This window comes from Pseudochaenichthys georgianus, chromosome 10, assembly GCF_902827115.2.
Source record: "Pseudochaenichthys georgianus chromosome 10, fPseGeo1.2, whole genome shotgun sequence".
Classification (NCBI taxonomy): domain Eukaryota; kingdom Metazoa; phylum Chordata; class Actinopteri; order Perciformes; family Channichthyidae; genus Pseudochaenichthys; species Pseudochaenichthys georgianus.
Genome location: NC_047512.1, coordinates 603405 through 617481, shown reverse-complemented (window position 1 = coordinate 617481; position 14077 = coordinate 603405). Strand labels below are relative to the sequence as shown.

Below are 14077 nucleotides of genomic sequence, written 5' to 3'. Positions count from 1 at the left end.
ATTAGTCCTTTAGATGATGGATTACTGAAACCACCATGAATTAAAGTAATGGTAGAAATGTATCTAATCATAATTTTTAAACCTTCCTCCCCTCCCTCTAAATATATCAATAAACATTAGGATGTGATGCTCCTGACTACCATACAGGTTTAGGAAGATAATATTTGTTTTAAAGAATTCAAAGCAATAAACAACAGGCTCTTTAACCAAGGCAACGTGAGCCTAACATGTATATGTTAACAGGTAAGATAGCTGTTCACACTGTCTATTTTCTAATTTGTGTAATGCTATTTTAATTCTATTTAAGATGTTTACATTTTCGATTGTTTAATTCTAGTCTTTTAACTGTCTAATGTACAATGCCTTTGTCTTTTGCTGCTGCAGCGTAAACATTTCCCCAATTGGTATCAATAAAGTACTTCTTTTTTTATCTTAATCCTCAAATATTAGCAAATTTTACTTTAAAAAACAAACAAAACATTGATGTAATTACATACACATATCGATATGTTGTATACATATTGCAAATCAAAACCTTTATTGACCACTAATGACCAACATTTTTATTTCGATCCTGTTATTTATGCATTCAAATGGTGATTCAAATGGCCCGCCACGAACTTCAGATTCATATAGCACCTGAGTATGACCCGCCCTATTGGTGTATGATCAAATTTGATTTCTAATTTTAAATAAAAGGAAATAAATTCACAGTTATTGTCAAACAGGAGTTAAATAAATGTTTCGCTTATTGTAAGAATGTATTTCACCATATTCATATTTAAATGATCGGGAAATTACGTTGTAATGATAATAAATCCCCTACCTCATTCAGATTAATGTCAATTGTTATTTTTTATGTTTGAATGTTAAAAAAGAACAATCGAAAGTGTTGTAGAGCCGATGAATGGGAGTCAGCAGGATGATCTTGTATACACGCTACACAAGCTAGAAATACAACACAACACAGGTGCACTCACTAACTCGTCCGTGGTTCAACACACACTATATAACCCAGTGAATTGTGTCCCGTAAATGTCACCACCAGTGTAAACATAATTATGTAAATAACCCAATTTGTGTTCTCTGAAACGAAAAAAAAGGATATTACATTGTTTTTGTTACTTTCGTTGCAGTGTCTTAAATGTAATTTAGGTGAACTTCTTGTTTTATTTAGAATTATTATTATTGTTTCTTGGGTTGCCGTACGGCCGATGCGTGACGTCATTGCTAAGCGTAACGGACCCCGAGCACATGTGGTACTGACACCGGCTCCCGTCGTTCGCGACCGGATACATCACTAGCTCACACATAACTCGAGCCCTGCATGTGGCGTCTCGTCGCTCCGGTTCTCTCTCTGTGTTCCTGAGAAATTGTGTGTGAGCTCCAGCTCTACTGATCCATCATCTGTGTGTATGAATAAACCTCTGAACGGACTCTGTGCTCTTTTTTCTGGAGCGTTTACCTCGGACTATAGGAGCTAGCTTAGCATGCTAGCTGGACACACGTTAGCAACACTAGTCAGATTGAGAGTTTGACGGAGAGAGAAACGGTGTGTTTAACGGAGTCTGCAGGGAAAGGTGATCTAGGAAACATGAGTAAAGTCCAGATGCTGCTGTCGTTGAAGAAGCAGCGAGTCACTGCTCCTTCTGAAGAGATATTTGCTCTGTTTGAACAAACAATAGCAGAGCTCGAGGAGGAGCTGTTTCTTTCCAAAGAGGAGAACAAGAGGCTCCAGAAACTACTGGACGCTGTTTTACAGCCTCAGCTTCGGATACACAGAGCAGGTCTGTTCCCTTTACTCTTCATTAACACTCTAAACTCTTCAGTAACACTTTATTATCACATTAATAACACTTTAGACTCTTTATCAGCACTTGCTGCAGGTAGTAGATCCTGAAGTAAAAGTACAAACACCACACTGTGAAAATACTAATAATAAGTTAAAGTACTGCATTCATATCTTTAAGTACAAGTATGTAAGTATTATGAAACAAATGTATTTAATTATAATAATAATAGTTTATCACGGAAGAGCAAACTTACCAAAATAAATATATTTAGAAAAATACATACATTGAATAATATGCCATGTAATGTACTGATTTCAATATTAATATAAGACGGGAGTCGGAGGTTCATCAAAGGTACAAGCTAGACTTTTATTTAGAATTAACACACATGTAAACACTTCAAGCCCGGGAAGCAAGACTGGGGTAAACGGGAAGTCCGGCAAACTCAAATGTCCGTTCGGAACAATACCCCAACCCATAGGTCCATGGGTGAATAATGTCAATCACCACACAAGCCCCCCCAGAATTCACCCATCGTCAAACCTTCGCGCCTGGGAGGAAGTACCACCCGGCACGGACGGACCACAGTGGCCGAGGAGGGCGGGGCCACAGGCGAGGGCAGGGGCGCCAACGAGGGCGAGGGCATCCCCACAGGGGGCGGGACATGGGAGGAGTGTTAATTTTGGCAGCTGTTTTTGATTTAGTCTTTAGACGAAAATGGTTATTAGTTTTAGTCACATTTTAGTAATTTCTATCCTTCATATTTTCAGTCTAGTTTTAGTCGACGAAAACTCAAAACGTTTTAGTCTAGTTTTGGTCGATGAAAAATTGCATTTTAGTCAACTTGTAGTCAAAATGTTTTCTCTCTCTAAACCAATTCGGCAAATACAGGTTTCTGAAATCGGAATCAATGGGACAGCATCAAGTGTTGACATTCGTAAAGCAACATTTCACTCTCTTAACACTTTACTTGTGTAATATCTAGGGATGGGTATCGTTAAGGTTTTTACAGTACTACTAGTCTTATCGATACAGCTTCGCGCCCGAGTCACCGACCATGACCTCCTCCAAGCGTAATCCTGTGACCAAGACCTTGAGGGTCTGGACCCCGTGGTCAGCGCCCATGCGGAGGTAATCGAGGCCCAGCTGCACAGCTCTGATGACCGCTCTGGAGAGGCAGTCTACGACCACGTTAGCCTTGCCAGCGATGTGTCGTTATTTCCGTGGTGTACTCGGATATGTACGAAAGCTGGCGTTGCTGTCGGGCAGACCGCGGCTCGGCCACTTTGGACATGCAGAAAGTAAGTGGCTTGTGATCCACGAACGTCGCAAACTCCCGGCCTTCCAGCAGGAAACGGAAGTGGCGAACCGCCAAATAGAGACCAAGGAGTTCCCTGTCGAAAGCTCTGTACTTGGGTTAGTAGGGTTGTAATGTAATGTATACATACATACACACAGAATATATATTCTGAGAGAGATATACATACGGAGCCCTGGAGGGTTCATAGAGAGAAAACTATAGACTATAGCACTACATCGAGATTAAGATTAAACACATTTCTTTCACTTGGGAATACACATATAACTATGGAGAACCAGATGTGTGTAAATTACTGTTCGTATTAGTATATATTAACACTACTGTAAGCAAGAGTTATTTGTAGTGATTCCTTGACAAAGTATTGTGTGGCCCACAAACCCCCAGTGATTTTCCTATTTGGCCCACTTGCTAATGAAGTTGAATAGCCCTGCCCTAAAGGTTCATAGAGAGAAAAAAAAAAACTTACCGGTGCGCCAAGTAGGAAGTGGAGCACAGACGAGACAACCGTTTCATTGCAGACTGTTATGTTTATGTGGAGAAATGGCAGTGCATACATTATTTGAGATATATTTCAAACTCGGACTTCATTTAGGGACATTTTGGCCAGGGGTTTAGAGCTATTTGTTTAAGCATCTGAAACATATACAAGTATGGCATTCATAGGGGGAAATGTGTGCGTGTGTGTTCATTACAGTAGCTATATATGCCTGTGTAAAACTGCTACTCGTTGGAGCATTTCCGTGATTGGTTGCTGTTGAAGCAAGGTGATATACTTCAATATTATTATTTGTTGTTGTGCAACTAAATATTGATTAATCTCAACCATATCTGTGTTTATGTTTTATTGATCTCTCTCTCTCTGTGTTAACATTTAAAGTTGGTGAACCATTAATTGCACTAACATCCTCGTGAAGCTGACTGAGAGAAGCCCAGACTGTGCAATGCTGTCATCAAGGCAAAAGGGGGCTGCTTTGAAGAATCTAGAATAAAAAATCACACTTTTTTGTTAACTAGATAATTCCATATGTGTTCTTTCATAGTTTTGAGGTCTTCAGTATTAATCTACAAAGTAGAAACACATTGAAATAAACAAAATCAATTGAATGAGAAGGTGTCCAAACCTTTGACTGGTACTGTATATAAAAAACAAACATATTTTAATATTTAGCAGGTTCCCTCATCTATAATCATGTATACAAGCGCAACTTTAAACATGTACAGCATTAAAATGCAACATTCCAAACAATCAAGAAACATCATAAATGAAACGCTGACAAGGAACATTTTACTGCACCATCATTACTGTGACATAAGAGTGTGCCGTAAAATGTTCTGATAATACTTGCATACTTTTACTTAAATAAGGTTTGAATTAGGGCTGTGCAATTAACCGTATTTTAATCTATTACGATTTTGGCTTGCAACGATTATGAAAACAACGTCATCGAAAAAAAAACTATTCTTTTGCTGCATTCCCTTTCGCAATGATGCTCTCAATGTACAGTCAACTTTTTCTAATTGTGATTATGAATTTTGCCGTAATCGAGCAGCCCTAGTTTGAATGCAGGATTTTAATATGTAACACTGTATTTTCATTCTATAATGTAGGCGTAGTGCAGGGCTATTCAATTGGCGTGCCAAATCTGGCCCGGGGGGATATTTGCTGGCCCGTTGAGTATAATGTTAAAAAGTAAGAGAGTAAGAATGCCTTTATTCCAGAGAGGGTGTTACCTTGAGATATAGAGGGGAAGACATTGCCTTAAAACTTGGGCGGGCTCGGGTTTCAAACTCACCTAATAGCTACTGTAGTGACAACTCCTGTCATTTATTCTATCTCTGCGTGAAAGATTAGATCATGTCATCTAAATTAAATTAAATGATGTTGATTGTTAAATTAGCTTCACACATTAGGTCTACTGAGTCTACTGAGTTCACACATTAGGTCTACTGAGTTCTGAACTTAGCATTTAGATCTATAAAGGCCTTGGGGCTATGTTGTTTGATTGAATTAAACACAATATATGCACTCCACTATGCTGTTGTACTGTATCTGAAGCTCTTAATATGATTGCTCATATTTCAAGCCATCTTTTTCCCGGCCCCTTGCTTTGGATCATTTTCATCAACCGGCCCCCATTCCAAACTAATTGAATAGCCCTGGCGTAGTTTATCTGTGAACAATCCCAAATACAATTAATTGTTTACATTGCGGCTAGTGCTAAACCAGAAGAAAACACCCTTTTTCATTTTTAACTGTAAGTGGAAAGGGGCTGGGCTACTTGAGGTGAATTGAGCCAACATAATTAGACTATTTTCCGACTGTGTTGTTGTGGCAATTCAGCACTCACAACAGGAAAGAATTAAAAACAGAAAGGAATCAATAAAACACAGATATAGTTGATTAATTATTATTTCATTGTACAACAATCAATAATAATGAAGAAACATAACCTTGCACACAAGCAGTCAATAGTGGTAATGTTCCAATGAGTACAAGTCGTTCACATCATATATAGCAGCTGTAATAAACGCACACACAATTTCCCTTACATTAGCCAACACACCCACATATGTTCCAGATGTCGGTCATTATCTCGTGACCTCTTTAAGTGTAGTTCATACCCTGTCAGGATATGAACCACCTAACGAACAGTACTTAACTGTATTATCCTGAGGAGGGCCTCTTTGCACTTCCGCTCACCCCTAATAATTGCAGAAGAGACTATGGGCCTCTCTTCTCTGGAAACTGTAATTCAATAACATACCTAATTATATTGACTAGGTCCAAGACTGATATAACAGTGTGTTTCCTGCAGATGTCCAGCAGCTGGTGGTGGTTAAAGAAGAGCCTCTCCCTGACCAGCAGGAATGGAGCTCCAGTCTGGACCAGGAGAACCCAGAGCCCCCCCCCACACATCAAGCAGGAACAGGAGGAACTCAGGATCACTCAGGAGGGAGAGCCGCTTCAGGAGCTGGAGGAGGCTGATATCACCAAGTCCTCTTTCACTTCTGACCCTGTGAAGAGTGAAGATGATAAAGAGAAATCTCAGTCCTCACAGCCTCATCAAAGACAAACTGATCACATGGAAACAGAAGCTGATGGAGATGACTGTCGAGGACCAGAACCAGCCAGGGACTCAGATCCAGAGAGCAGTTTACAACCAAAGACTGAGGACGACACTGGAGACTCTTCTAAAGACACTGATGACTCTTCTGAACCTGACGCTGAACACAGTGCTGATTGGAAGGAGACCAGAGAACCTGCCTCAGGCTCAAACTCACTGAAAAATAGACAAGAATCTTTCAGTGATCCCCGACGTAGTGCTGAAAAGAAACCATTCAGCTGCTCAGTCTGTAAGAAAGCTTTTAGACATAGAAGAGATCTAAATCAACACATGCGAATCCACACAGGAGAGAAACCATTCAAATGCTCAGTCTGTGAGAAAACTTTTTCACACCGTGGAAGTTTAAAGACACACATGAGAGTCCACACAGGAGAGAAAACACACATCTGCTCAGTCTGTAAGAAAGCTTTTTCACACAGTGGAAGTTTAAAGGAACACATGAGAGTCCACACAGGAGAGAAACCATTCAAATGCTCAGTCTGTAAGAAAGCTTTTGCCATGAATATCAATTTAAAGACACACATGACAGTCCACACAGGAGAGAAACCACACATCTGCTCAGTCTGTAAGAAAGCTTTTGCCATGAATATCAATTTAAAGACACACATGAGAGTCCACACAGGAGAGAAACCACACATCTGCTCAGTCTGTAAGAAAGCTTTTGCACAGAGTGGAAGTTTAAAGGCACACATGAGAGTCCACACAGGAGAGGAAATATACAGCTGCAATGTTTGTGACAAAAGATCTAAATGGCCTAATCATTTCAAAAGGCACAAGTGTGTTGGTCGTCATTACTCCCAGCTTAATGAAATTCAAACTGAGGATAACGGAGAGGCAGAGCCTCCAATCAGCAGCTCAGCTGAACACATGGAAACAGAAGCTGATGGAGAGGACAATGAATAAGTCTTATGACAGTTCACACGTGAGAGAAATCTGTCTGACTGGATTAACATTGTTGTACATCATCCATATAAGACTTAAATGAACTCCATCTTTATCAACATAAGTGGACAATATGTTTAATGTTTTTGTCATTCTGATTTATACGTTAGCCACTGACTGTTGATGAACCATTTTATTTGGATTCAGGGCTCCAAGTTTCCATATAGGATGATTTGATGTATTCTTTATTTCTAAATGTTTTTTATCATTGCTATCCTGTTAATGAGCCCTGTTTACATAAATGTACCTGTTATCGGAATGTTTTTGCTTCTGTAACTGTAAGGGAATACAGTTTCCTATTTTGTATCCTGATGACCTAATGCCGTTACATGTAATAGGTTACTCCCTAAGCCTGTTTTCACCCATCTGCAACCGATTCGCTAATAATCACAAATGTTCATTTCTTTGACCCCTTGACTCGACTATTTATTGTTTAATAATCGTTACCTCCTCAGGACCAAGTTCCCGTGTCCTGCCTTTCACCTGCTGATCACCCACTGCTCATTTAAGGTGGACTGACTTTTACAATGGACCAGCTAGTCTTAATGTCTTAATGCAAACGTTTTGTAAAATGACGCTACACCAAAAACGTGCTGTTGGGCTGTGTGCTCTCTGCAGGACGGTGTCTGGACTCAAACATTGTTTATGGTATGAGAGCTTCACTCTGTTTTTGTTGTCCAAACGATGCCAACAGAGCGATAAGTCTTCTTTCCAGCAGATGGCATAAATGTTACATCATCCACATAATAATGATTCAAAACAGCAATGTGTGAGATATGGCTGGTAATTGACTCACAATTTCAACAGAATATGAAGAGGTTACAGTCTTGCGGTTATGTCTAAGATGTTGTTTTTTGTTGTTGTAAGAGATAATAGGGATTGATGCAGAAAATAACCAGAAGATAGTCTGGATAGAGCCTTCAAATAACCAGAAAGGGTTTTGAAGATTATCAGGGATATAGAAAGAATACAAATATTACAAATTATTATACTTTTTGCAGTGTTAACATCTAAATACCAAATTTAAAAGTAGTCATTTATTAATAAATCATATTTGTTATAATTATGTATTTCCTTTCATTTCAAACCTTTATTTATACAGATAAATCCCTTTGAGATCATTGATCTCTTTTTCAAGGGAGACCTGCTCAAGTAGTTCCACATAAAAACATAAATAGAATAACAAAAGGACATCACACAGCACCATTTACATAATTATCCACATGAGCAGGTACCAACAGCTTCCGATTGACTAGCATCCAACCGAGCTTTAAAAACATTTTGTGGCACCAGATTGTTCAGTTTCCATTTAATTTGCAGACTATTCCAAGACAGACGAGCAGTTGGCACATTTAATAAAACCACAGCATTCGATCTCAGGCAGTAGCCACTTACAATTCTCCGTGAGACCAGGGAGCAGATGTAGGCATACTTGCCAACCCTCCCGATTTTCGCGGGAGACTCCCGATTTCATTGCCCTCTCCCGGTTTCCTCCCGGGGTCACATTTCTCCCGCATTTCTCCCAATTTCTGACAAAATTGGATTTACTCACGACTGTTTCCACTCAGACTTTAATACAGCTACACCATTGTTTGGTTTCCATGGTAGCGCGTCTCTTTAGTAGCGTGCGCAACTGAAAGTCTGAGAGGGTGAGGAAGATAAGTCACAGAAAACTGAACAAGAATCGACAACTCCCCCCTGCTCACTCCTTTCCTGTATAACACAGGTCCAGCCCTCCATCAAGACAGTGCACTTACAACTACAATAAGCATGTTAAGCTAATACAGCTCCGGCGATCCACTAGCATATATATTATTGACATGAAGTTTAAAAGTGAGACAATCATTAAGCCAGATACCAAGGTATTTGTAACAGGTAACCACTTCAAGTTTTATTCCTTGCGTAGTTACAATATCTAAAACAGGCTCTGGTGTCTTTTTAGCTTTAGAAAAGAGCATTACCTTGGGTTTCTCAACATTTAAAAGAAGCTTTAGTTCAGAGAGCTGAGTCTGAATAATGTTAAAAACAGCCTGTAATTCAACAACAGCCTCCTTAATGGAGGGACCTGCACAGTACATCACGGTATCATCCGCATCGAAATGTAAAGTAGCTTCATCCACATTTTCACCTAAACTGTTGATGTAGATGGAGAATAAAAGTGGACCTAAAACAGAACCTTGAGGAACACCATTAGTAATGTTCAACCACTCAGAAGACAGCCCATCAAAATGAACACATTGGGACCTTTCAGAGAGGTAGTTCACAAACCACCCACTGCATGGCTGGATAAGCCTATACTGAGTAGCCTCTGCTTTAAGATGCGATGATCGACGGTATCAAACGCTTTGGACAGGTCAATAAATAGAGCTGCACAACTCTGCTTATTATCTAAAATACTCGCCACATCATTCACCCCTTTCATTGTGGTAGTGATGGTGCTGTGTTTCTTTCTGAATCCTGACTGATGTTTAGACAGGATGTCATTTCTACATAAAAACACCTTTACCTGTTCACTCACTAGGCGTTCAAGAACCTTAGCCAGAACTGACAACTTACAGATTGGCCTATAATTATTTAATACGGTGGCATCCCCTCCTTTTAGCAAAGGCAGGAGAAACGCTGACTTCCATACTTTTGGAATTGCATTTGTGCTGAGAGAGAGGTTAAAAAGAGTAGTGAGAGGTGGAGCAATAAAATCTGCAGCTATCTTTAAAAAGAAAGGTTCTACGTTGGCCGGGCCGGCCGGTTTCTTAGGATCTAACTTGGTTAGAGCTTCACGAACCACATCAACAGTAAAAGGAGTAAAACTAAAAGGGTTTTCCAAAACACTTTTTTCAGAATCACAGACTGTAGTGTTCACAGAAGCAGAGTTAGTGACAGAATCAAATAGAAAGCCACAGGACACAAAATGCTCATTAAAGCAATTGAGCATAGTGGCCCTGTCCGATGTAGAGCCAGATGCTGTGGTAAGGCACGGAGGTAGCTCATTACGGATATCGCCGGTGGATAACGATTTAATGGCTTTCCAAAATGTTCCACGATTATTCAGATTCTTTGTGGTTATTGACAGATAATACTTAGATTTAGCACTTTTGACATGTGAAGTGAAGCTATTCCTTAGCTGCCTAAAACGCAGCCATTCTACCTCTGAGCCTGATTTCCTAGCCTTTGCCCAGGCCTTGTTTCTCTCATGAAGGAGACTGGACGGTTCGGCAGAAAACCAAGGATTGTCTCGTCCCTTCACTCTAAATGTACGCAGGGGTGCATGTCTATCAATGATCTCCATAAAACCAAGATAAAAATAAGACCATGCGGTTTCTACATCAGCACACAGATCGATTTTCCCCCAATCAAAATCAAACAGATCATGCACAAAACCCTGCTCCACAAAATGTTTTATGTCTCTCTTAATAATAATACGAGGTTTAACCTTTTGAACCTTAGTGTCCCTAATTGTGGCTACAACACAGTGATCACTAACATCATTTGCAAATACTCCCACAGATAAGTATTTATGGGGAACATTAGTTAGAATGAGATCAATTAGGGAGGATTTATTAGGGGACTTAATGTTAGGGCGAGTAGGACTGTCAACAATCTGAGTAACATTTAAAGAGAAGGTTTTTAAAATCCTCTGACACTGCAGTTAACCAGTCCCAGTTAAAATCTCCAAGTAGCACTATTTCCTTGTAGTCTAGTTGTGATAAAAGATTTGCTAGTGAAGACACATCCTCAAAATTACAATGACCAAGTATTCTATGCCATGTCGGGATGTCATGACAACCATTACAAACATCAGTATTTTCATCCTCTACTGTGCTAAGGTAATATAGCCTACCATACACATCCATTTTAAACTTGGTACCATTTTGATGAATCAGCCATTCATCACCGTCCTTGAAACGGACCTCAGCTCCGCTGGCTGTCGCTGCTTTCACGGAGAAAATGTTCCGTGGAAAAGATGGGATGTAAAGCGCTCGTTTGAGCCTCGTTTTCAATTGCCGTCTCTCGCTGTCGAGCAGAACAACTTCGGCTTCTCCTCTCATCTTCGCCATCCCGGTCGTTTTCGTTCCATCTTTCAGCTCTATCACATGGTCCTCGGGTCTAAAGCTCTTATCGATTGTCTTAAACTTTGCCGGGTCATTAATCATGTGTGTCGTGGCACCACAGTCGACCATAAGACCTCTCTTATTTCCTACTTGATTTTGACAGTCACTTATTTTGAAAAAGAATGATGCCCCGGTAGGGCTGAACGATATACCGTGTCATGGCGATAACCGCGGCATGCGCGGTATTCACACCGCAGGGACGTGCGGTTTTATTCATGTAAAAAAAAAAAAATGCTCACGCACTTTAGCACAGAATTAAAAATAAAGATACCCTTATTACTTATCGAAACTGCACATACAATATATCCGATTAAAGCTGAGACTCCACAGATTATTTAAGTATAGTATCATCACTAAGCGATCCGATCTCGCAACAGGGGAAGCAAACACAGACATCACAACACGTACCTTTTACGGAGCTTTTATGGGAGATCGTCTCACTGTAGCTGTCAATCTGATAAAAAGAAGTGTTCAATGGCATTAAAACGAGAAACGCGGCTGAATCGGTTGATCCATAGGTTGATAATGTATCTGTGGCTTTGAAGCAATTGTTTATAATCCATAATCCATTTGTATGTAAAAATCGGAGCACAACAGTTAGCTGCTAATGGTAGTCACCAGAGTGTATGCAGCTTCCGGTTTTGGCTATGCGTCACTCTCACTCCTTATTTGGTAATGTGTGTGTGTGTTAGACTGCCGCATAGCCAAGACCGGAAGCAGCAGCCACTCTGGTGGCTACCATTAGCAGCTAACTTTTGCTCTGCGATTTTTACATAAAAATGGAATTATGGATTATAAATTAAATCCTTTTTTTATACAGAGACGTTACAAACCTATGGATTAACCGATTCAGCCGCGTTTTTTCTCGTTTTAATGCCATTGAACACGTCTTTTGATCAGATGGACAGCTACGGTGAGACATCTCCCCTAGAAGCTACGTAAAGGTACGTGTTGTGATGTCTGTGCTTCCCCTGTCCGAGTTCAGATCACTCAGTGATGATACTATATACCTAAATAATCTATGTGCAGCTACGATAAGTAATAAAGGTACTTTTATCTTGAGTTCTGTGCCAAAGTGCGTTAGCATTTTTTGCTCAGGGGTCATTTAGATGCTTCTTATGAAACTTGTGTTTTGTTTTAGTAAAAATGGTTTGTATCGTCAATTAGCTGAGATTATTTCCGTTAATCTGGTATAACACATGAATAGGTTCTTAAATATTACGATCCCCTGAGACGGTGTCGTAAAAAAAAAGTAAAGTACCCGCCGGGACTTTGGGGTTTAACAGGTTAAAAAAAATATACGCAATATATACCACAGGGGGGGGGGGGGGGGGAAATCGCGATGTCAGTTTTTTTCAATACCGTGCAGCCCTATGCACCGGTATCATCCTCTGTGTCTCTGTCTGCCTTCACCTGATCACGGCCCAGCCCTCTGCCTCGGCCTCGCCCCCTTCCTTGGTGTGGTGTGTCCCACCGTCGCTCCTCTCGCCTCGCTTGGATCTCGTTAGGGCATGCCCTAGCCATATGCCCCATCTTTCCGCATGTGTAGCATTCAGTGTCGGCTAAGTCCATCTTCTTCCCTCTTCCTCGTCCTTGTGTCCTCGCCCCGCTAGTCCTCATAACGCCGTCCTCGTCCGCATTCATGTCACTCGTCCTATATTTGTCAGTGCTCTCATAGCTCTGCAGTTTAGCTTTGAACTCACCGAATGTTAGACGGTCGTTGGTTTGAGTGACAAACGGGTTGAATGAGTCCGGTAACCCCTTCACTACCATGACAATCTGCAACCCGTCACTGATATTTTCTTCGGCCCTTCTCAAAGACGTGAATATAGTCTCCGCTCGAATAATATAATCAGTAGCAGTCTCGTTGCTTGCTTTGTGGAGAGAAGAGAGTTCACAGTACATGCTCACGACTCGTGGTTGGTCCTTTCCTGCGTAGTCCTCTCGGAGTATTGCCAACGCTTTTCTTCCATCTCGTTTCGCGTCTCTCATTATGAATGATAAACTCTTATTATCTAGACACTACACTAATTCAGCATATGCTTCTGCATTCTTTGTTGCGTCTTCTTCAAGTGCTTGTTCGTCGTTGTAGTCTATCGCTGGCTCTTCCAGGATAACTTCACTGAGGCTGCGCAGTTCCATGTGCGCCAACAATCTCGTCTCCCATAACTCAAAGTTTTTCTCGTCACCGTCGAATAACAACTTAAACCACCGTTGGCCTCCTTGACTGGGCCCATAACCTGTTGCGTGAGACATTATATTCAGCAGAAGTCTCCACGTTTGCAGTCAACCAAAGTAGCTTGTAAGTATGCTAACGGACAGAAGAAACACACGACCACATCGCTCAGAGTTTGGCCTGGAGTACGGACGGTTTATTGTATCTGCGCATGCTCATTAGCATCACCACGTTTCAGGCACATTCTGATGATGTCATACACATGAACTGAAACATGACTTTGTTATTATACAAATATGCTCAACAATAACCCTTTAGACCAGGGGTTCCCACACTTTTTTGGCTGGTGAGCTACTTTTGAAATGACCAACTCACGAGGTCTACCAACCAACAATAAAATCCCAAATTGCAAGGGTTGCTGAAGAACACGTTTTATTTATACATGGGATAACTACAATAGGGCTGCAACAAACGACTCATTTGATAATCGATTAATCTATCGATTAATGAAACGATTAATCGACTATTCTGACTATTACTGTATGCCTTGCACAATTTCTCAAACGCTCTTATTTAGCCATCAACTTTTAGATTTAGCTTGAGGTTGTTTT

At 40.6% G+C, this 14077-nt stretch overlaps 1 protein-coding gene across 1 annotated transcript; it reads left to right on the top strand.

Moving 5' to 3' along the window:
- Nucleotides 1–1665: 1665 nt before the first annotated feature.
- LOC139434671 (zinc finger protein 501-like) lies at nucleotides 1666–7657 on the top strand. The gene is made up of 2 exons (XM_071204561.1): nucleotides 1666–1787; nucleotides 5931–7657. Exon 2 carries the CDS (start codon nucleotides 5931–5933, stop codon nucleotides 7140–7142), a length of 1212 nt encoding a protein of 403 aa, XP_071060662.1. The 5' UTR covers nucleotides 1666–1787; the 3' UTR covers nucleotides 7143–7657.
- Nucleotides 7658–14077: the final 6420 nt, after the last annotated feature.

Coding starts and splice junctions, on each gene's coding strand:
- LOC139434671 (XM_071204561.1), top strand. CDS start 5,931: ATGTCCAGCAGCTGGTGGTGGTTAAAGAAGAGCCTCTCCCTGACCAGC.